Here is a 23,785-nt window from a genome sequence, read left to right on the forward strand (position 1 = left end):
CACTTTAAAATTGTCTGTTGGGCCGGGGCTTGAATGCGGAGGTTTGTCTTTAAGGGTTGGGTTGTTGGGTTGTTTGTGGGAAGAGACCAAACAGCGAGGTCATCGGTCTCATCAGATTAGGGAAGGATGGGGAAGGAAGTCGGCCGTGCCCTTTCAAAGGAACCATCCTGGCATTTGCCTGGAGCGATTTAGGGAAATCACGGAAAACCTAAATCAGGATGGCCGGACGCGGGATTGAATCGTCGTCCTCCCGAATGCGAGTCCAGTGTTGTCTTTAAGGGATAATGTTAATACCGACTGATCCTATCCTCGTTCTACCTTCAAAGCATTACGCACTCCACTGCAGAGGGAAACATTCAGTATGAAAATAGCTCCCAGAATGAGGGTAAACCATTTCTGCGCGATAACTTTTCTCCTATACGTGCTAGTCCAGTAACGAAATTAATCAGTAGTACCGAACGGCATATTACAGGTTGCCGATGCGCGAAGAATCATGTAAGGCATTAAACGGGTGTGGTTCTGTTAATCCAACAGAGTTTTGTCACCGTGTAATCTTCAGTGCTATCTCTATGAATCATAAACTTCTTAAATTGTGAGGACATATTTGCTCATGGAGAAAATTGAAGTCAAATTAATATCACACAAAAAGCTATGTAAGAACATTTTGAAGTAAATTTTGTAATCACAATTTACTAAAGAAATTATGTAAGAAGTTACATAGTTTGAATCGAGAAATTCCGAAGGTCATAAAATCTAGTCAGTCACTAGACATTTGCTTGGCACGAACATTTACGAGGCGCAAGCAGTATTACGAGGCTTTGAAGTAGAGCTGAGTGCAAATAGTTCATAGAGATAGCTTATGGCGATCCACTGTCTGGCGTAGGTCATGAAAGACAACATTAAAAAACTGTTTTAACTGAAAGTATGAAATATGAGCTTCAAGAGCATGATTTTGCAACCACCTTTCTGTAAACGATTGACAGGAAAGAGACAAATGTAACATGCGGTCCACTCACATTAAAGGACCACCGCCTATGTTCAACGTCAACGTGAAATAACTACTCACAGACGGCAAGTGACAGCACTAGCAGTGGAGGGTATAGAAAGCGTGTTGGGAGGACGTGGAAAATAGCGGAGCCCTTGTCGTAATGAAGAAAGGGGGCGATTTATCTGACGTCCAAAACGGCACGATTATTGGCTTTCGGGCGATGGGTGGAAGCGTTTCCTAAATGGCTAGGTTTGTATATTGTTCGCGTGAAGCCGTGGTTACAGTGTACCACGCATGGCCAAATGGCGCTATCCACAACCGGGAACAAAACATCTGTGTTGAATCACTGGTCATAAATGACAGGGGTGAGCGGCAGCTGCAGCGATGTGTACAGGCGAACAGGCGTGCAAGTGTTGAGCAACTGAGCGCCCAGAGGGACCAAGGGGTTACCAACAGTATTTCCTCAACGACAGTTCAGCGAACGTTGGTGGGTGTGGGCCTCTGCATCAGGCACCTGGTGCATTCACCCATGCTGGCTGCTGTTCATCGGCGACGAGGGCTGAAATACGCACGGGCGTATCGCAGCTGGACGCTCATACCGCAACTGGACGTTCACTGAACGGCGGCAGGTGGCTTTTCAGACGAATAACGTTTTATGTTCCATCGGACGTGAAACGCCTGAAACCAAACACCCTGCAGCAATCGTCAGAAGGGTGAGGGCCAGAGGAGGTATCGTTATGGTCTGTGGCACGTTTTTGTGCCATTTCCTGGATACTCTCGTCATTCCGGAAGACTCAATGGATCAACACAAGTATGCATTTCTCCATCTCCACACGCAGTTCGTTTTCCCTCGGCTCGATGACATCCACCAGCACGACAATGCAATGTGTCACACAGCTAGCAGTGTACGTCTGTTGTACGAAGAGCGCCACGATGAGTTTACTGTACTGCCCTCACCACCAAACTCCCAGAATTTAAAACCGAACGTGAATCCGTGGGATCATCTTGATCGAGCGCCATGGATCTTCATCCGAGAAACCTAGCACACTTGGTCATGTTAGAGGAGTCGGCATGGGTCCTCATACTTGTTGGTACCTTCAAGAATCTTACTGACTCTCTTACTGCGCGTCAAGATGATGATTCAGGCTTTTCACAGGTAGTCACATTAATGTGACCGGACAGTATAAACTGAATATGTGTTCAATTTAGACTTCGGTTTTCAACAGAATGATGAGAACTGAATTCCTCGAATTTGCTAGTTCCTTGAATGTTCCATGTCAGAGAAGAAGAAGAGTTTTCGAGGTGATGGACAAGACTGTAGCTAAATCAGGTAAGTACACCATTTTATATCACTGGTACCATTTTCATGATACAGGAAAAGTAAATCATCAAAAATGTGTTTAAAATGTGTGCGATTGTAATTCGTAAATAGCGGCAAGTTACAAACTTCATTGGGCTTTGGGACGTAGGAGGGAGAGATGTGGAAACTGAGCTGTGTAGGTGCGACATGAGCCATGGCTGGATGGCTGACACGGTGACAGCATGTCCCTCGAAACGCCACATTGCAGAGTCTGTTCTGTGTTTGACACAGTTTTCACTTTTCAAGCGTCAAGGACACGACCACCTCTAAAGTCGAATAAACAAAATTATTCTGCTGCTCGAGTTGACTGATGAATAAGGTTATTGCGAAACATGTAAAAAAAAAAAAAAAAAAAAAAAAAAAAAAGAGGTCACTGGTATGACTGGGACTCTGCGGCAGGCCGGGAAATTTCTACATCTGCATAAATGCTCCTGAAGCCACTGCACAGTGCACAGTACATGGTACCAACAATGTCAGCTTTCTTTCGTATTCTGTTCGTGATTCATGCAACTAAAAATTGGTTTTGTATGTGTGTGTGCGTGCTCTTATCTAATTCTCACGATCTCTACACGAGACATACAATGATGGCTGCGTAATGATCGCACAGTCTTTTACGAATACAGGTTCTGTAAGTTCATCCAACAGGGTTTCTGGTGGACTACGTTGTCTTTCATCCTAGAACTCGCACTTACGTACCCCAAGTAGTTTCATAAGGGCTACAGCGACCCGTTACGATCTCAGCAGCGCATCTCTTGAGTTCTTAGCATGTCTGTTGCCACGCGTACTTGATAAGGACTTCAAACGATGGAACAATACTCTATAACTGGCTGCAGTAGCGCCTTGTATGCGACTTCCTTAATAGATGCATTGCGTTTTACCAGAACCCTTCCAACCAAGGGCGAACTTACGATAGATTGAAAGGGGGAGGGGAAAGGGAAGGCTGGACCTGGACGTATGGAATATTTTATATTTTGGAAGATGAATGGCGAATTGTAAGTGCCAATAAAAACATCCACTTATGACCCAGATAAAAACTTAAGTAATACCGACTTTTATATCATTTTCTAGAAAGGAAAATACCTGATTACAATGTATTTTTCTCTTTGCCTGAGAGCAGGAGAGCGGTGGTGGGGGGCAGAGAGGGCGGTGCGGTACACCTTGCTCGCCGGGCATGGGCTCCCGTGCTTCCAACAAATCTAAGTTTCCCATTTCATGCCGCTTCGTAGTATTACCCATAAATACACTCTTAAGGAAAAAAAAAACAACGCACAACGAAGGAATTAACCGAATGGGATGGAAATCGGTAGTTTGGATGTAAATGTACAGACAAAACAAATGATTACGGTTACAGACAAAGATGGATGATTTGTGCAACAGAAACACAAACTGAGCAAGTCAATAACGCGACGGTCCGCACCTGGTTCTTATGCAAGTAGTTATTCTGCTTGATTAATAGAGTTGTTGACTGTTCTCCCGAGGAATATGGCGTTAAATTCTGTCCGCCTGGAGCGTTAGATTGTAGAAACCGAGCTTGTTGGAGGGCCCTGCCCATAATGCTCCAAACGCTCTCGACTGGGTAGAGATCCGGCGACCTTGTTGGCCACGAAAGTGTTTGAAAAACCGAAGACAAGCAGTAGAAACTCTCACCGTGTGAGGGCGTATATTGTATTGCTGAGACGTACGCTCAGGATGGCTTGCCATGGAAGGCAAGAAAACGGGGCGTAGAATATCGTCGACATACCGCTGTGCTGTAAGAGCGCAGCAGATGACAACCAAAGGGGTCCTGCTATGAAAAGAAATGGCACCCCATTCCATCACTCCTGCTTCTCGAGCCGTAAGGCGGTTGACAGTCAGGTTGGCACCCCACCGCTGTCCAGGGCGTCTCGAGACACGTCTTCGCTGGTAATAGGGGCTCAATTGGAAGCGGGACTCATCACTGAAGACGATTCTACTCCAATCAATGAGATTTCGGATAGAAGACCTGTCTGGAGACTCCCCGGACAGCGGTGGGGTGTCAACCTGACTGCCGTCTGTCATAAGACCCTGCAACCAGGAGTTACGGTCTGGGGTGCCATGACAGGACCCCTTTGGTTGTCATCTGCGGCACACTTACAGCACAGCGTTACGTCGACGATATTCTAGGCCCCGTTTTGTTGCCTTCCACGGAAAGCCATCCTGAGCTTACATTTCAGCAATACAATATCCACTCGCACATGGTGAGAGTTTCTACTGCTTGTCTTCGCGCTTCCCAACACTTCCTTGGCCAGTAAGATTGACGGATCTCTCCCCAGTTGAGAGCATTTGGAGCATTACGGGCAGGTACCCTCCAACCAGCTCGGGATTTTGAAGAGCTAACGCTCCAGTTGGACAGAATTTGCACTATATCCCTCAGGAGGACATACAAAACCTCTGTCAATCAATGCCAAGCCGAAAAACTGCTTGCGTAAGGCCCAGATGTGGACCAACGCATTTTTGACTAGCTCAGTTTGTTAAGCACCTTCTCTTGAATAAGTCATCCAATTTTTCTGAAACTGTAATCATTTGTTTATCTGTGAATGTACAGCGCACCTACTGGTTTCCAGCCCGCGGATCATTCATTAGTGGTACAACAGTTTTTTTTTTTCAGTGTAGTTGCTGCGCGATCTTGATTATTAGTCGGTGATGTGGCACAGTGTCGAACACCTACTTGAATCTAGGAAGAGGGAAATCTAGTTGTTCATCTGCATCTACACTACCTGATCAAAAGTATCCGAACCACCCTAAGTAATACCTAAATGACCACTAGACGTCACGAAAGGCGAGTTCGCAATTAAAAAAAGGAAGCATGGAGTATTGGTCAGGAAGGGTCAGTGACTTCCAATGTGGACTGGTGTTTGCATGTCACCTGACTAACAACCCCATCAGGGACATTTCAACCCTTCTAAACTTGTTCAAGTTGACTGTTGGTGATGTGGTTGCCAAGTTGAAACGTGAGAAAGCAATTACAGCCAAACCGAGAGCAGGAGGACCTCATGTACTTACGACAGCGACCGTCAAGCACTGCGGTGGAGGGTCGTGAATAACCACACGAAATCACCGGAAGGAGCCATTCGTGACTTCCAGAGTGTTAGCAGCAGTCTAACCAGCATCGTGACTGTACTTAGGTAATCAAAAAGAATGGACTTCAGTGGTCGAGCAGCTCCTCATAATCCACACATTTCTGTAGGCATTGCTAAGCGACGATCGAGGTTGTTGCAAAGAGCGACGCCAACGGACAGTCGATAACAGGAAACAAGTGATTTGGAATGATGAGTCACGCTATAGCATGTGGCACTCCCTTGGAAGAGTTTGGGTTTCGCGAACCGGGTATCCCTCCTGCTAGGAGACCCATAATTTTACCTACTTTTGATGTTGTCAACTACGCGCGCGGTCACTTTTCGAACTAGGTCAGCTGCACAAGGTGATCAGTTTTTGAGTCAGATCAACTGCGCTCGGAGGAAAAAACAAATTAAGTTGGAACTACAAGCAAATAACTGGTAAAAGAATTCGTAGCAGCAATCGAAGGTATCATGAACAAGAATTTTCTCATTATCAGAAAGCAGACGTAAATTACTTTCAGTCGAAAAGCAGACGACATTGAAGTTGGTGTCGGTGATGAGAATCACATTTTCTGTACACTTAAAAAACACATACCCTGCAAAACACTATGAAATTAATTTAACATTTTCGGTCAGGGGACGGCAAAATAGACATTCTGGCCCGATAAATACAGTCTTTAATCATAGTAATATCTGGGCTGGAAATTCGAGTCCACTGAAGGCAACTACTTTAAAGGCCTCTCACATAATTCAGAAACAGCCTTCCGTTTTACACTGTTGGAACTTATTTGTCTGTTTATGTTATCGATGGCTCCATGGTTACGACTGACTTCAGTAGTAAACAGAATGCGGTTTGAACAGTCGTTTAAGTACGTGACAAAGTTTTTTACTGTACACCTTCACGCGACTCCAAGTTGTGTTTCTCTATCCTTTAGAAATTTGTTTCTTGCAGTAACCATCAACTTATGGCCTCCTTCAGTCGTCATACGCTCGATAGCAATGTTAACAATCCATTTCTACCTTACTACGAGTAACAGACGAGGAATAGGAACTGACACACACAGCACAGCACTCGGAGAAAGTGACGAATGATAACATTGCTACCAACAGATCAGTGCAAACGTTACCTATACTCCGTACATCGATAGAAGAGCTCTGACAGTTGGCAACGCATTTGTCAGTATTCGACACTGACGGGCAGCGAGCCAGCGCCGGGGGAAGCGGGCTCCCACCCATTCGGCCCGCGGCAACACTCGGCTCCTTCAGAACCTAACAATGCCGCGTCATTCATTGCAGCATTCCTGTAGGGGCAGCATTCTGCTGACCGATGTGTTCCTTGATGGAATATTTTTTCACGTGCGCTACCAATGTTTGTCAACTTACACAAACACACACATAAATATATTTTTTAATGATGATGCAGCCATTTGACTGCAATAATTTTCTTGTTACACGGTTCAGATTTCGCTGTATTTCATACCAGTCTGATATCTTTTGACATATGTATTGGTTACTGTACTTGAAAATGGCCTATGGCTGAACTCTGGATCGTATAACAATAAAATAAAAATTATTACCGTCAAATGGCGGTAATATCATTAAAAAAATACCATGACTATGGTTCCAGCCAGAATAAAAATTACACACAATCAGATTTTCAACATTAACAAGGTAAAGCAAATTGCGCAAATGTTACGTGTAAAATATCGACACCGCTATTTTTAGTGCAGGAGAACGGAAACCCGAAAGTCACCGTCATCTGATTGGTCATCTCTTGTCACGACCGCATGGTCTTCGGTATCTTCGCTGCTGCTGTCCTCATCGTCTGGCAAAGAAATTACAGTATTATGAATCGATTCTTCTCTTATACCACCTTCTATGTTTGACCTTGTAATCTCTTTCCACACGTGGTTCACGACGTCCTCCCAATTTTCTGGCGGTATTCGTGTGACAGCCCCATTTACTAGCCTCTCTGCGTCTCGCAACGTAAAGGTTTTGTTTCGCTCCGCAACATCTGCTTTTATTTGAACCGTGATGAGTTCAAGTGCGTTGTAATGCCCGTGTTATGGTGGAAGACATATAACTTTGTGGCAGTGGTTCTCTGCTAATGTATCAATCACATAATGCGTCTTCTCTGGCTTGTATCGTTTCACTAGTCCCAGAAGTTCCGCTTTCGGCTTTTTCTTTTCAAGGCCTATTTTACTATCTTTCAACCAGCTGACTATTTCCTCTCTCCTTGCAGCAGCCGTTGTCCATTGCAAAAATACAACCAGAACCGAAGTTTGGTAGCAAACGAGTAAACGGACCAATCTTTGAATGTATCTGCGTCCATCTCCTCGTGGAGGCCGACAGCTTTTTTTTTTTTTTTTTTTTTTTTTTCGTTTTGACCGAAACATCACCATAGTATCGGGCACAAAACTGTTCATAGAGCCAGCGTGAATTATAATTAGTCGCTCTCCATTACCAGTTGGCACACTCATAGTTCTGTGGCGCGTGTCGCCTGTCCATGCGACGGAACGTGCATGACGCACGTTGACCCATGTTTCGACAATACATATCGCATTTTCCGGATTCACTGCTAGCAACTCGTGCAGGAAACTACATCTCTGTGCTACACTGTCCCCGCATTCCATTAATACCTTTCGTCCCGAGACCTTTTCCCAACGAAAGCCAATTTTTTTCAAAACAGTGGAGAGACTTGTCATTCTGACTGAGAACAAACCACTGTCTGACAGTGATGCCATCAACTTTTTAAGTGTCGGATTCTCCTTCCTGCTGTAGTACATATATATGTGTTGCCTGACTGCCAAATGGCGGTAATATCATTAAAAAAATACCATGACTATGGTTCCAGCCAGAATAAAAATTACACACAATCAGATTTTCAACATTTCGTCGAAGTGGTTGTTTCAGTCACATAACACGATCAAGTAAACACGCAATCTGCATATAAATTCGCGTGCTTAGAATTTCAGCGTAGTTCCTTTCCCAAAAGCCCTCTTCTCTGCACTACAGGCAGCCATTTTCCACTTATACACATGGCAAGAAACTCACAGAAGTAGCAGAATGCAAACGTATACACACAAACCTGAATGTACCACGTGGCGCAATTGACTGAAAGCAGTGGTCGCCCAGCACTACGGCAACACTGGGGCGTTGCCACGGTAACGTAAACAAAAGCTCACCATCTGATTGGCCATCGAGGATGCGCGAAGCACGTGTCCCAAGGCCGCGTCAGCTGTCAGAGCTCTTCTCTCGCCTTACGGGTTGTAGTTGCGAATAAAACACCCTCGCGCATTCGACCTGTTTATAACATGCGTCATCGTGCGCAGTCACCCTCTTTGGTGATATAAGACTGAACCTGCTCTCGCGCATTTGGGCAAACAGTAAACACTGTGGCGCGTGATTGGAATACCTGGAGAACGTTACCTGCCATCGTGAATAGTGCCAACAGTGAAGTGTAAAGAAGGTCGTGTGACAGGTGTTTTAATCCCGTTTTTTGTGAAAATCGATCAAAATCCACTACTCGAAGTGCATGCGCCTTTCGTGCCTCCGTTTAAATCAGCAAACAACCACGTTGCGAGTGTGTCTGTAATGTCAATTATCTATAGACTGTGAAGAGTGTGCAGTTCTAAATTTCCGAGTACGTATACTGCAGATGCGCAGAGACAAGGGACTATGGCGGCGTCTGCTAACATCGAAGGTTTAACCTATTCTGGTCGAGCTCACTCTCACTACAGAAATGGATTTTGTTCTTTCATATATTCTTAATCTTTATTAATTTCTTTGATTTGCTTTCGTGGCAAACTGAAAATTTAAACAACTTCCTGGTATTTCTTTTTGTACTAGTGTTTTTCTAGTCTACAAGAGAGAGGAAATATCTGAGACTAAAAAGTATTTGCGTTTTACAGAGAAAAAACCTACACTGCCCAGAAATAAAAACATAAATAGATAAACGTGTTTAATGAAAATTATGTCAACAGTGAAAAAGTCAAAATTATTGGATGCGAAAAATAATTTTCTTTGTTATTTGTCATTTAGCAAGAAAACAAGATACAAAGTATAAAGCAGAAAGGCGCTATTTACTATGTTATACATATTATATAATGTTTGTATTTTCTCGAGCAAATAAATTTATATGTTCTGAAATGCTTGGATGACACTTTCCCTGTACTTTCAGTTCTCAGGAGTATGGACAATTTACTACGCGAATTTTGACAAAAACTTCGACAATGAATTCTGCTTCGGTCCTTAATAAACTCTATTATCATGCTTGTTCCTACACTTTGTTACTATATTTCAATTTTTCCATAAAAAGCATAATTGCGCATAACCTCACTTTCACCCTTCAGGTGCCAATTGTACAGCAGACAGCTCTCACAACACCGCAATTTCGATGCTGACGTGTAAGCAAAAATCACCACTCAAAACAGAGAAGAGAATCAGTGCTGGGGTCAAATGCCAGAGGCGCTGCAGTAGACGCATTTGTCTCCAGTAGCCATTTCCGACAAGAAAGTCAGTCATGTAGAATGAGCTTTACGATGCTAGGGTGTAATCTCATAATTGCACTCAAGATGATGATGACGATGGTGTTTGGTTTGTGGGGCGCTTAACTGTGCGGTTATCAGTGCCTCTACAAATTCCCAATCTTCACTCAGTCCAATCTCGCCACTTCCATGAATGATGATTATGATGATGAAATGATCAGGACAACACAAACACCCAGTCCCCAGGCAGAGAAAATCCCCAACCCAGCCGGGAATCGAGCCTGGGATCCTGAGAGCCAGAGGCAGCTAAACTAGCCACTAGATCAAGAGCTATGGACAACTGCACTCAAGAAAACGCTAAATGCGGAAGGATATGAACACATTTTACAGCATTTTGTGTTGTATACAGTGGAGGAACAGTTCAGAGACGATGAGTGTTTGTATGAGCATGACAATGTACCCTGTCATAAAACATCATCTGTGAGGCAATCGTTTTCGGGCAATAACATTCCTGAAATGGACTGGCGTGCCCAGAGTCCAGACGTGAAACCAATGGAACATTTTTGGGATACGTTAAGGTGTCGACTTCACTCCAGACCCCAGCATCCAACAACACAAACTTTTCTGGCTTCAGCTCATAAGGAAGAATGTGATGCCACTACTTCAGAGACAAGCAGACACCGCTCTGAAAGTGTCCCTATCACATTACAGGCCAGCATAAAGGCGAAGGGTGAACGTGTGTCATATTAATGTCCACTAACAGACGCCTGGATACTTTTGATCAGATTGTGTATTACTTGCAAATTGCCCTATACAAATGAAGCAATTATATGTATGAACAATGAAGCAATTATATTTAAAATCGAAAATATTATATTTTTCCTAGAAGGTGGAGGTGCACGGCTAGGCTAGTCAAAAACGAGTATCTGCGTTAACTGTTAATCAGCTCACTTGTGCTACGAAGTAGTGAAGTGCGAGTGTCTCCTATTCAAGCATTTAAGTTACCCTGGAACGGGATGCTCATTTAATTATAATATGCATTTCTAAATTTTCGGTTGTCAAGCACATTTTTCTGTCTGACAATATGTTTTTTAAATGGAGAAAGATTACTCAACTTTGGAAGAAGTCAATGGCGCATATTTATACAGGGAGATGGCGTTAGGATCAATATTCTCAGGAGGTTCTACAATTTCCCCATTAAATAAGCGAGACAAAATTACAAGATTTGAGTATCTATGGTTCTTACTCAGCACAGCTTGCAGTTTACTGGAAACTACACCACCCACTTGAGCTGGTACAACATTGACCTTCCGAATTGCATCTTACATTATTCCCATCGGCTCTTGGAGAGGCATCCATGAAATCTCTAGTTTCGGGAAGCCAGCTCAAATGATTTGTGTGGTATGAAACTTAAATTAGCACTTTAGAACTGTTGAATACTGACAAGGATTCATTCATAGACACTGCAAGATCAGAAGAAAAGTTCTCGATCACTGGTTTCACAGCTCCAGAGTGCTTACTGTAGAAAATCACAGCTTTAATCTAAATTCTGGAAGCTTTAATCTATGTTGTTCACCTTGTCACTGGTTCTGGAGGCAGAGAAACATCAGGTAGCTGCTGCTTGTTCAAATGGTTCAAATGGCTCTGAGCACTATGGGACTTAACATCTATGGTCATCAGTCCCCTAGAACTTAGAACTACTTAAACCTAACTAACCTAAGGACAGCACACAACACCCAGTCATCACGAGGCAGAGAAAATCCCTGACCCCGCCGGGAATCGAACCCGGGAACCCGGGCGTGGGAAGCGAGAACGCCACCGCTCGACCACGAGATGCGGACGCTGTTGCTTGTATACGCTAAGAACGTTGCAAGAAAACCTTCTTTGTTGCCGATATCACTGCATTTACTTCCGGGAATTGATGTCTAACTGTCTCTGCCGCTCGTTGCAACGCATGAGCCATACATATAACATGCAGTCATTGTGGACAAAATACATTAAGCGGTTTCCAACATTCAACAAGTACGGAGCTGCATCTGTGTACATCAATAGGACCCTCTCTTTTTTATGACAACTGGTCATAGTATCTTAAGCCAATCATTAATGAATCTTGCAACTGTTGAACTATTTGTGTCTCCACGTTTTTACAATAAATCAAATAGGAATGAAATAACACGTTTTCAGAGACTTTACTGGTCTCATGCAGATATGATTTTATTTATTTTGGCTGAAACGGCGAGTGAAAATTTTCATAAAGGCCGGGAATCGAACCCTGGTCTCCTGCTTATTAGGCAGGTGTGTTAGGCACTAAGGCACCTTGGTACAGCAGTTCACACAAGTGCACGGGTTACCCTGGAAAACCCCCTCCTCGGTCCAAATTCTCGCTGCCACCCCAGTCTACTTCAAATTCCCCCTTACCCACGAACAGATTGCCGAGGCTCTCCATGTTCTGGAATAGCACCTCAGCATCGAATATAAACGGGGAATCCAGCCTGAAACACGGGTGTACAGGTACTTATACAAATGAAATGACACAGTTTCAGAGACTTCACTGGTCTCATACAGAGAGGTTCAGCAAATCTGTTTGTGTGCAAAGGGAGAATTTAAAATAAACTTGGGCCGCATAAGAATTTGGATCGAGGAGAGAAGGGTTCCAGCGTAATTCGTACAGTTGTGTGAACTGCTGTGTCAGGGTGCTTAGTGGCTAATGCACCTGTCTGGTAAGCAGGAGACCAGAATTCGATTCCCGCCCTTGGTACAAATTTTCACTCGTCGAATCAGTCCGTACACATAAATTAAATAGACTGTAGATGCAACCTCAGAGTGCAGCTTCCCCACAGTTAAATTAGACCTGAAATGGTCTACAACATCCGTCGCCTCATCAACAGAAATCCAAATAAGTGATTGGCCAATGTCAGTCCTGATTTTTTCTAGTTCGTCAAAATCGCAAGAATCAAGGTAATTATTCCTAACAGTGCACTCGTCGGGAATGTTTCGGCTTCAAGAATTCTGAAAGAAATGTCTAAATTCAGGTATTCAGGTACCTGAAGTTAGTTACAAATTATGGTCCCTGCAACCAACGTAAAACACACCTCTCTGTAAGAATTCGCTATTAGATGGTGTAGGCTGTCCCTGCAACTGTCTAAGGTAGTAACATTTTCTTTGGAGAAGTCCGTTGTTTATTCCTAATATGTATGCTGCTTCGTAGAGTTCTTCAATTTGAGATTTTGTCGTACATCCTATACGTTTATAAGAAGTTTGTCAGAGGACTATATTGCCATCAGTTGTTAAAGCACTGACAATAGAAATCCATATTTTCAGCTTCGGTGACAACGAAAACTCAGCTGGTGCCAAGGTTAAGTTAAATCAAGCTGACTGTTACACATTGTGAAGCCTTTGAGAACAAGAAAGGGACACGTTTAAGACGAGTCTTCATTGTCCACTTCGAACATGTGGAATTTAAATTTTGAGAGCGACGGGATTGACGACAGTGTGAGAAACACAATGATAAAACTTGTTTTTTTTTTCCTTTTCCAGCTATGTAACGAAAATGTAAGGGACTTAAAAAAATTTATGATGCATAATAATTAAAAAATGTAAAACTGTGTACTATGATGTGAAATAAGTATTATACCTCAAAGCATGTAAAAATATGTAATTTAAAACTTTGTAATAAGGGTCTTCTCAGTGTAATTCTTCGACATTCTAGTTAATCTTATAACTACTTATAAAGGAACTGAATATACACTGAAGCACCAAAGAAGCTGGTATAGGCACGCGTATTCATATACAGAGATATGAAAACAGGCAGAATATGACGCTACGGTAGGCAACGCCTACATAAGACAACAAGTGTCTGGCGTAGTTGTTAGATCGGTTATTGCTGCTACAATGGCAAGTTACCAAATTTAAGTGAGTTTGAAGGTGGGTTTATAGTTGGCGCACCAGCGATGGGACGCAACACCTCAGAGGTAGCGATGAAGTCGGGATTTTCCGGTAAGACCATTTCACAAGTGTACCGTGAATATCAAATCTGGTAAAACATCAAACCTCCGAAATCGCTGCTGCCGGAAAAAAGATCTTGCAAGAACGGGACCAACGGCGACCGAAGAGAATCGTTTAACGCGACAAAAGTGCAACCCATACGGAAATTGCTGCAGATTTCAGTGCTGATCAACAAGTGTCAGCAGGGGAATCATTCAACGAAACATTATCGATATGGTTCGGAGCCGTAGGCCCACTCGTGTACCATTGATGACAGCGCGACACAAAGCTTCACGCTTCGCCCGAGGCCCGTCAACACCGGCGTTGGACTGTTCGTAACTGGAAACATGTTCCCTGGTCCGACGAGTCTCGTTTCAAACTGTATCGAGCGGATGGATGTGTACGGGTATTGAGACAACCCCATGAATTTATGGACCCTGCATGTCAGCAGGGGACTGTTCAAGTTGATGGAGCCTCTGTAAAGGGGTGGGGCGTATGCAGTTGTGGTGATATGGGACCCCTGATACGTCTAGAGACGGCTCTGAGAGGTGACACGTGTGTAAGCATCCTGTCTGATCACCTGTGTGCATTCATGTCCATTGTGCATTCCGACGGACTTGGGCAATTCCAACAGGACAATGCGACACCTCACACGTCTAGAATTGCCACAGAGTGGCTTGAGGAACACTCTTCCGAGTTTAAACACTTCCGCTGGCCACCAAACTACCCAGACATGAACATCATTGAGCATATCTGGGATGCCTTACAATGCGCTGTTCAGAAGAGATCTCCACCCCCTTGTAATCTCACGGATTTATCTACAGTCCTGCAGGATTCATGGTGTCAATTCCTTCCAGCACTACTTCAGACATTACTCGAGTCCATGCCACGTCGTGTTGCGCCATTTCTGCGTGCTCGCGGGGGCCCTACACGATATTAGGCAGGTGTACCAGTTTCTTTGGCTCTTCAGTGTCTACTTACACAAAATCTGGGCTCTAGTCATAATGTTCGAGCTTAGAATCTGCACATTGCCCCAGTAAATTTCACATTCACCGCACATTGATACGTTCCCCTGACGTGCCGGTAGCTACGCTACAAAGTCAGGGTGAGGCCGCACCTGAGCGCCATCTGCTGCTGGAAGGTGGCGACGATGTCGTCCCGGAGGCTGGCGGCGCGGCGGCGCTCCTGCTCGTCCTGGTGCGGGTCCTGCTCGGCGGCCGGCTGCGCCTCCAGCTTGTTGCGCAGTCGCTCCACCTCTTCGCGCAGCTCCGCGATCACCGCGCGGTACTGCGACACGTGGTACGACACCTCCAGCTCGTTGCGCTCCACCTGCAGCCACATGCCATTCTGTCAGGCGCACTATTTAAGAGGCCCCTCACACGTTCAATAGTATTGTCACACCGTCAATAGACTATGACTGTATGGGGCTTTATACTGACGTGCTATCAATACCAGGAATATTGATGAGCAGTATTGGTGGCCATCAAAACACACTGACGGAAAAAAACATGGCAAAATCAAAAAATAATTAATGTAAAACAATGTAATTTCAGGAATACAGTGGTGTAAGTAACATATTTAAGTGATTAACATTACAAGATCACAAGTTAATGTACGCGCAAGGTGTTGATGTTGTGGTCTTCAGTCCAGAGACTGGTTTGATGCAGCTCTCAATGCTACTCTATCTTGTGCAAGCTTCTTCATCTCCCAGTACCTACTGCAACCTACATCCTTCTGAATCTGTTTAGTGTATTCATCTCTTGGTCTCCCTCTACGGATTTTACCTTCCTCACTGCCCTCCAATACTAAATAGGTGATCCGTTGATGCCTCAGAATATGCCCTACCAACCGATCCCTTCTTCTAGTGAAGTTGTGCCTCAAATTTTTCTTCTCTTAAATTCTATTCAATACCTCCTCATTAGTTATGTGATCTACCCATCTAATCTTCAGCATTCCTCTGTAGCACCACATTTCGAAAGCTTCCATTCTCTGCTTGTCTAAACTATTTATCGTCCATGTTTCACTTCCATACATGGCTACACTCCATACAAATACTTTCAGAAACGACTTCCTGACACTTAAACCTATACTCTATGTTAACAAATTTCTCTTCTTCAGAAACGCTTTCCTTGCCATTGCCAGTCTACATTTTATGTCCTCTCTACTTCGACCATCATAAGCGCAAGATAAACCACTGCAAATGTGAAACGCTGGTACATTGATCACCAGTACAAACGCCAGAATATTGAATGCATGCATGCAAACATGCTTGCATTGTGTTGTACAGGCGCCGGCCCGTGTGGCCAAGCGGTTTTAGGCGCTTCTGTCTGGAACCGCGTAACCGATACGGTCGTAGGTTCGAATCCTTCCTCGGGAATGGATATGTGTGATGTCCTTAGGTTAGTTAGGTTTAAGTAGTTCTGAGTTCTAGGGGGCTGATGACATCAGATGTTAAGTGCCATAGTGCTGAGAGTCATTTGAACCATTTTGTTTTAGAGGTGCGGGTGTCAGTTCGTGGTAAGGTATTGCATGCCTGTTGGTCTTGGTCCGTCAATACGAGGACGTTAATGCTGTTTGCGGGTGACGCTTGAGTTGTCCGATGATGTCCTATATGTGCTCGACGGGAGACAGATCTGGTGATCGAGCAGGCCATGGCAATACGTCGATACCCCGAAGAGCATGTTGGGTTACAACAGCGGTATATGGGCTAGCGTCATCTTGTTGAAATCACCTCCTGGAATGCTGTTCATGGCTGGCAGCATAACAGACCGAATCACCACATTGACCAACAGTCTTGCAGTCAGGGTGCGTGGGATAACCATTAGAGTCCTCCTACTGTGATACGAAATCATACCACAGACAATAACTTCGAGTGTCGATCCAGTATGTTTAGCACGTAGACAGGTTATTTGCTGGCCCTCAACTGGCCGCATTCTAACCCACATGCAGCCATCGCTGGCACCTAGAAGGGATCAGCTTTCATCAGAAAACATAGGAGACCTCCACCCTGTCCTCCAATGAGCTCTCGATTGATACCACTGAAGTCGCTTAGAATGGTGGTTGCGGTCAGTAGAAATCACGCTGCATGGCCTCTGGCTCGGAGCTGTCCTTGGAGTAACCGATTTGTAACAGTTCGGTGTGTCACTGTGGTGCCAACTGCTGTGCTCAAACTGCTGTTGCAGATGCGTACGATGCTCCAGAGCGGCAGTGCCACGTGGCCGTCCGGAGCCCGACCTTCTTGCAACTGCACATTCTCGTGACCAGTTGGCAGCAGCCATGTATAGTGGGTACATTCCTGCCAGGTCTGTCAGCAGTATCGCACAAGGGACATCCGGCTTCCCTTAGCCCTATTATACGACCTCGTTCAAACCCGGCGAGGCGTTGATAATGACGTCTTTGTCGCCTTAAAAGGCATTCTTGACTAACATCAACTCACCACGTCCAATCTCGAAGGTAGCTAACGCACACGGCGGTTACAACGCGCATTTAAAGCAAACCCGATTCAGATCCTCGTCTGGCGCTGCGAGCACCATTCTTGATGCGAATTGCGCGAAATTTTAACAGACATAATCTTTCAAATGGAGAAACACGCCCACTAACTTTCGTTTTTGTCGCAAGACTCTTTCTTGGTGTTGCGATTTTTTCTCGTCAATGTGTCAATACAAACCGAACGTGTGAGATTAAGTATCGACAGTCTGACGTCTCTCCATTCTGATCCTGATTGACTTTCATAAAGCAGCCGTACGGCGTTAGTCTGTGCTGTTTGCTTTCAATTCGCCTTTCCGCATATCATACCTGAAATTCAATTTTTCACGTAATCCTTTAACACAGAACAAATCTAATAGAACTACGCTAGGGCCATCATTGTATGTACCATTTTAGGGTGGTCAACGGATGTTTCTCTACGACACTGCTTACTTCATTGATTTGAAAATATAGTATTGTTTGGTAAATTACAAAGCACTTTGCAAAAACGATTCCACTTCGCTAAATATGCTATACATTTGCAATGACTAGTAAGAGGTCTTTGGAATGCATGTGCCACCAAATCGTAAAAAAAATGTTTTATGTCAGTTGCATGAACATAGTCTTGGCAGGCAGATATAATTGGTTCACTGGTTCCACAGAATTTTACTAATTGTTTTCTCTGATTTACAGAACTAAACTTCGAGCCTTCGAATACTTGCCTGTCTCCAGAAAGCTCAAAGTTACATCTAGTGTCTCCTCGACTGCGATTGCTGTTCTTATTAACGGATTTTATTTTTCTATTTTATTTCGATAATTTCTCGAACGATGCTGACTCGTCGGAAAATAGCTTATGAAATTTTTCTGGTCTGTGTTCTGATTTGTCAGTAATTTAACATGTGAACGCTTCATTTTTTCCAGTCGTGCTCCGTCCAATTTCCTCTTTTTCGTTGTTTTCTGTTGCTTGCAAACTGTATCTAGTTTAACTGCGGCACACGCTTTCGTTTGAGTGTTCGACATATTAACCTTGTAATACAATGTTGTGAACTGACAATTTTTATCAATATTATTGATGGTGTGTGGTCGTTTCAACATAATGAATTTTTGACAAACTGGTATTGTCAATAAATAGCGTGAGCAAGTCCCTTTACACTTTTTAAAAGAGCCAGAGTTCTGTGTCACTGAGTGGGTTCCGATGGTTCACACTGACTTCTTCATGTGAAAAATTACATAGCTACATTCTACAATACAGTAATAATGGAAGATAAAGATGTAATAGGATATAAAAAAGTGCAAGGTAAAGATGCAGCCTTTTGTCACTACTGCTCTGTCTGCACATCGAAGAAGCAATGATGGAAATTAAAAAAAAAGTTCAAAAGTGAAAGTAAAATTGAGTGTGAAAGTCATAAGATTCGCTGGTGGCATTTCTATCTTCAGTAAAAGGAAATAAAAATTACTGTTTAAAGAGTGCAGAATATGGACTGAAAGTAAACGAAAGAGAGACCAAAGTAATGAGGAGTAACAGAAATGAGAATAGCGAGAGACTTAACATCCAACTGGGGATCATGCAGTAGACGAAGTTAAGGAAATCTGCTACCTCGAAACCACAATAACAGATCCCAGACCTAGCAAGGAGTACAGGGAAAGAAGGCTTTCCTGGCGAAAATAAGTCTACAAGTCAAACATCGACCTTAACTTCAGTGAGAAATTTCTGGGAATGTAGGTACTGAATCATGGACGTATCCCCACAGAAGAAAATCGCAAAAAGTTAGATCTGGTGACCTGGGAGGCCATAAACAATGAGCAAGCTTCTGTGTTCCACCTCTTTCAGTGCAAAGCTGTGGGATGGTGTTGTTGAAATAACGCCGCATCTCAGTGTGAAAGTGAGGTGGCCTGCTGTCATGCATAAAATTGAAATCACTGGAATCTTCGTGAAGTCGAGGAAACAATTTTTCAGCATATGCAGGTATGACATTGCTGTCACAGTTTCCTCCATAAAAAGAAAAGTCCTTAAACTCTGTGAACAGAAACGGCACATTAACTTCAGTTTCGGTAAGTCTCTTTCATGTTCGGCGACGACGCCTAGATTCTTACAGATTCTTAAATTACTGCGACTTACCTTTCTCGATACTTGAAACGTGGATTCGTTCAAAAAGATGGCTCGTTCGGAAAAAAATGGCCTCTGCCATATCTTGGAGAACTGAAATGTGAAATTCGTACCTTCTGTTATAGTAGCCGGGATGGTACTGCAGTAAGTGAAATTTTCAAGGCTTCATATTAGTATGCAGGTGTCGTTTCAGAACAAGGCACACCGTTGTTTGAGTAAGTCGAAGTTCCTGTCCTGCTCATCTTGTGGACTTCTGAAGGTTCAATGTGTACGCATCTCGCATACGCTCGACATTTTCATCAGACGTGCGTGGACGATTAGTGCTCTTCCCTTAGCACGTGCAACCAGATTCCAAGAATTTTGTGATTGACGGCAGAATGCACGTTGCACTTTAACAATTGATTGACTTAACACAAATTCCAACAAATAAAATGATTTCTCCCGTGGTGTGGTCGCCATGTAGCTACTACATGCAAACAACAGCGCAGCTGTGTCAAAACTTCGAGCGTTCCTGTATCCAGTGACATCCGCAATGTGTTTCTATCTTTTATAGTTCGTCTATAGTACAAAACTGAAAACTGTTCTTTCTTTTCGAATCATCCAGTTCAGTTTTTCCCTATCTTCATATGAGAATTGGTTCAGCCTGTGAGAGTATACTCTATCGCAAGTACATCGCTATGTCATTAAGTTTGAGTGAGAGGAACAGACTTGTTTAGTGACCAGTTGAATGCAACAAAAAATCGTGGTCACGCTAAAACAGCGCGAGGTCACTGACGAGTGTTATGCGAAGCACATTTCGCGGAAACCTGTGCGGAAATGTCTCTGCAGGAGTTTAAGACTGGAACTGTTTATGTAAAATTCTCAAAAAAGTCTGCAATGCAGAAATTAGTGGAAAAATGTCGCGAAAATGAGTCTGCAACGAATAAAAACCGTAACTATGAGAAAACAGTTGAAACACCAGGAAACATCGTCCGAGTGAAGGACAGCCTGAAACAAAGTCCGACTAATTCTCAACGCCGCTTATCTATGTAAGGGGGTATCTTTCAGCCGAAATATTACCAAAATGACGAACCTCTGTGCACATACAAATTTACTGTAATGCATGAGTTTAAGTGTCTAGACGACCTTCGCTTGTCGTGTTTGTTAGTAGTTTCTGAGTGGAGTCAGAACTTTCGGGTTCTCTATTTTGAATTTCTTCAAATGAGGCCTGATTCTGCCTGCCAGGGTGAGTGAATTAACTGAACATGTGCCTTTATGCACCAGAAAATTCGCGTCAGTACTTGTGAGAGCCATTGCATAATCTCAAGATTAGTGTTTGGAGCGCAATGTCTAGTTTTCGCATAATAAAACGATTCTATCGCTAAAGTATTAATGTTAGCCGGTATGTCCAGAATCGTTTTAATCCATATGTCGATCAACTGAGAGAAAATGAACGACTTTACGGATATTTTCAACAAGACAGAGCGTCAACACATTCCGCCTTGACAACCTTGGCACTAGTGCATGAGGCGTTCAGTGAGGAGAGGAAAATCAGCAGAAGCAGTGTAATTTATCGCCACTTTAGTCGCCTGAACTCTCTCCCTGTAATTTTTACCTGTGGGGAAAATAGAAGGGTCAGGTGTATTCAAGTAATCCTCGCAAAATTCAGGAGCTACAGCAGAACAGCGAAAATAAAATTCTGCTGTCCCTTAGGCAGACCTGCTACGCGTGTCTCATAGTTTGACAAATCGAGCACAGTGCTGCATCTTCGTCATTTTCAGCATCTTCTCTGATGTTCACTAACAAAAGTATATCTCGCTTCAGTCTTATTGAAAATATTTTCTGGATCAGTTTCTTTTTGTCCACCGGGTAGAAGGAACAGAACAACTGGGTGAAGATGAGATGGGAGGAGAAAATGGCTGAGCACTGATATACCTAACTGGAAGCAAGGCCTTTGGAGAAGACAGCGTTCTCTCATAATTACCGAAATTCTTTGGGGAGCCAGCCATGGCAAAACTATCCCACATGGTGTGGAAGACACATACGACAGGCGGAATACCATCAGACATGTAATAATTCCAGTTCCAAAGAAGGCAGGTGCTGACAAGTTTGAATATTATTGAACCAACAGTTTAATAAATCATAGTTGCAAAATATTGACACGAATTACTTACAGAAGAATAGAAAAAAATGGTAGAAGCCAACCTCGAGGAAGATGAATTTGGGTCCCTGAAAATCATAGAAACACGTGAGGCAGTACTGACCGTGCTACTTATCCTACAAGATAGGTTGTTGAAAGGCAAACCTACGTTTACAGGATTTGTAGATTTACAGAAAGCTTTTCACAATGTTATCTGGAACACACTCCGAAATTTTGTAGGTGTCAGGGATAAAATACAGTGAATGATAGGTTATATGGAGCTTATACAGATACCAGAGAGTAGTTATAGGGGCCCAAAGAACTGAAAGAGAAGCCGTACTGTAGAAGGGAGTGAGTTAAGATTGCACACTATCCTCGATATTATTCAGTCTGTGCACTGAATGGCTCTGAGCACTATGGGACTTAACATCTGTGGTCATCAGTCCCCTAGAACCTATAACTACTTAAACCTAACTCACCTAAGGACATCACATACATCCATGCCCGAGGCAGGATTCGAACCTGCGACCGTAGCAGTCCTCCGCTTCCGGACTGAGCGCCTAGAACCGCTAGACCACCGCGGCCGGCAGTCTGTGCACTGAGAAAGCAGTAAAGGAATCCAAAGAAAAATTTGAAGAAGGTATTAAAGTTCAAGGAGTAGATATAAGAAGTTTAAGATTTGCCGATTACATTGTAATTCTGTCAGAGAAAGTTAAGAATCTGGAACAGCAATTGAATGTAATGGGTAGCGTCTAGAAAGAGGGGTTATAAGAAAAGCGTCAACAAAAGTAAAACAGTGGTAATGGAATGTGAAACGTGGGCAATAAGCAATAAATAGAATAGAGGGTTATCGGGTGAGGTGCTACAGAAGAATGTTGAAAATTAGATGATTAGATTGAACAACTAATGATAACGTACTGGATCGAATTGGTGAAAAAAGAATTTTGTGGCAAAACGTGACTAAAATTAGAGATCGGTTGATATGACACAGCCTGAGGTATCAAAAAATTGGCAATTTGGTAACGGAAGAAAGTGTGGGAAGCAAAACTGCAGAGGAAGACCAAGGGATGAATACAGTAAGCAGGTTGAAATAGATGTAAGTTGTGGTTGTAATCCAGAGATGAAAAGGCTTTAACAATATAGACTGGCGTGGAGAGCTGCATCACATCAACCTTCGAACTGAAGACCACAACAACATCACCATCTTACGTCACCAGTGCATAGAACGTAAGGAGTGATTTTTTTTCATGGGAACTGAAAAGCTGCACATTTCACCGGATTGCTAGCCTAAATACAGCAGTGAAGATTGCTTCAATCAATGAGTTTTTTAGCGTGTACTGAAAAGCAAATTCTGCGCATCACATGACTTCATGAGAACATGTGGCCGGCAGTTCTTATCTGCACGTGTCTGGAAGGACATGAAGGTCCTTCCTTGTCTGTGTATGACAGCCTCGACAACACCCGACACCGGAAACTGGCAGCTTTCATTTGGCGATAAACGTTGTCACTCAGACACATACTAGCAATTCCGAGAACGGAGCGACAGATATGTGTAGTTCCGTACAATGAAACTCTCACTGACAATTATGGCACAACAGTGTTGCTCACTTCTGTTTCCACTTCTAAGCCGTGACAAAGAGCGAGATGACACTATGGGAAGACAATGCACTCGCACAATCTTGTCCGACCATCCATCTGTGTTTTCCCTAAGTCGCTTAAAGCAAATGCCGCGATGGTTCCTTTGAAATGGACGCGGCTGATTTCCCTCACCTTTCCTTCCCGCATTCAAACTTCTTCGTCGGCGGGATGGTGAACCGTAGTCTTCCTTCCTTTTTCCAGTCCATAACTGTTTTTTTCTTTTGATACTCTAAACTAAGAATAAATAGAAATTGTAGGTTCAGCTCTAGGAGGCCGCATTTTAACTGAAGTCCACAAAACAGACGGTGAATCTACAATAGCATGTTTATTAAAAATAGTACGTTGCATGGCACTACACTGTGAGAAACTGAAAGCGATGTATCGAGGTAGTCAGGTAAATGCAACAATTTTTCACTTCTAAAAAGCGTTTGACTCAGTACAACACCTATGCTTATCATCGAAAGCGCGATCGTGTGGGGCGTCAAGCGAAATTCTGCGAATGGATTAAGGATTTCTTGGTAGGGAGGAGCAGCATGTTATCTTGGATGGAGAGATGTCGA

General features: G+C 43.5%; 1 protein-coding gene across 1 annotated transcript in view; it reads right to left on the reverse strand.

Moving 5' to 3' along the window:
- Nucleotides 1–23,785, reverse strand: part of LOC124594275 (kinesin-like protein KIF19) — a 458,271-nt gene that overhangs the window by 121,183 nt on the left and 313,303 nt on the right. Inside the window, exon 5 of the mRNA XM_047132640.1 lies at nucleotides 15,014–15,225. Within this exon, the coding sequence (XP_046988596.1) occupies nucleotides 15,014–15,225 (212 nt within the window). The remainder of the gene's footprint in view (nucleotides 1–15,013; nucleotides 15,226–23,785) is intronic.

This window comes from Schistocerca americana, chromosome 2, assembly GCF_021461395.2.
Source record: "Schistocerca americana isolate TAMUIC-IGC-003095 chromosome 2, iqSchAmer2.1, whole genome shotgun sequence".
Lineage (NCBI taxonomy): Eukaryota > Metazoa > Arthropoda > Insecta > Orthoptera > Acrididae > Schistocerca > Schistocerca americana.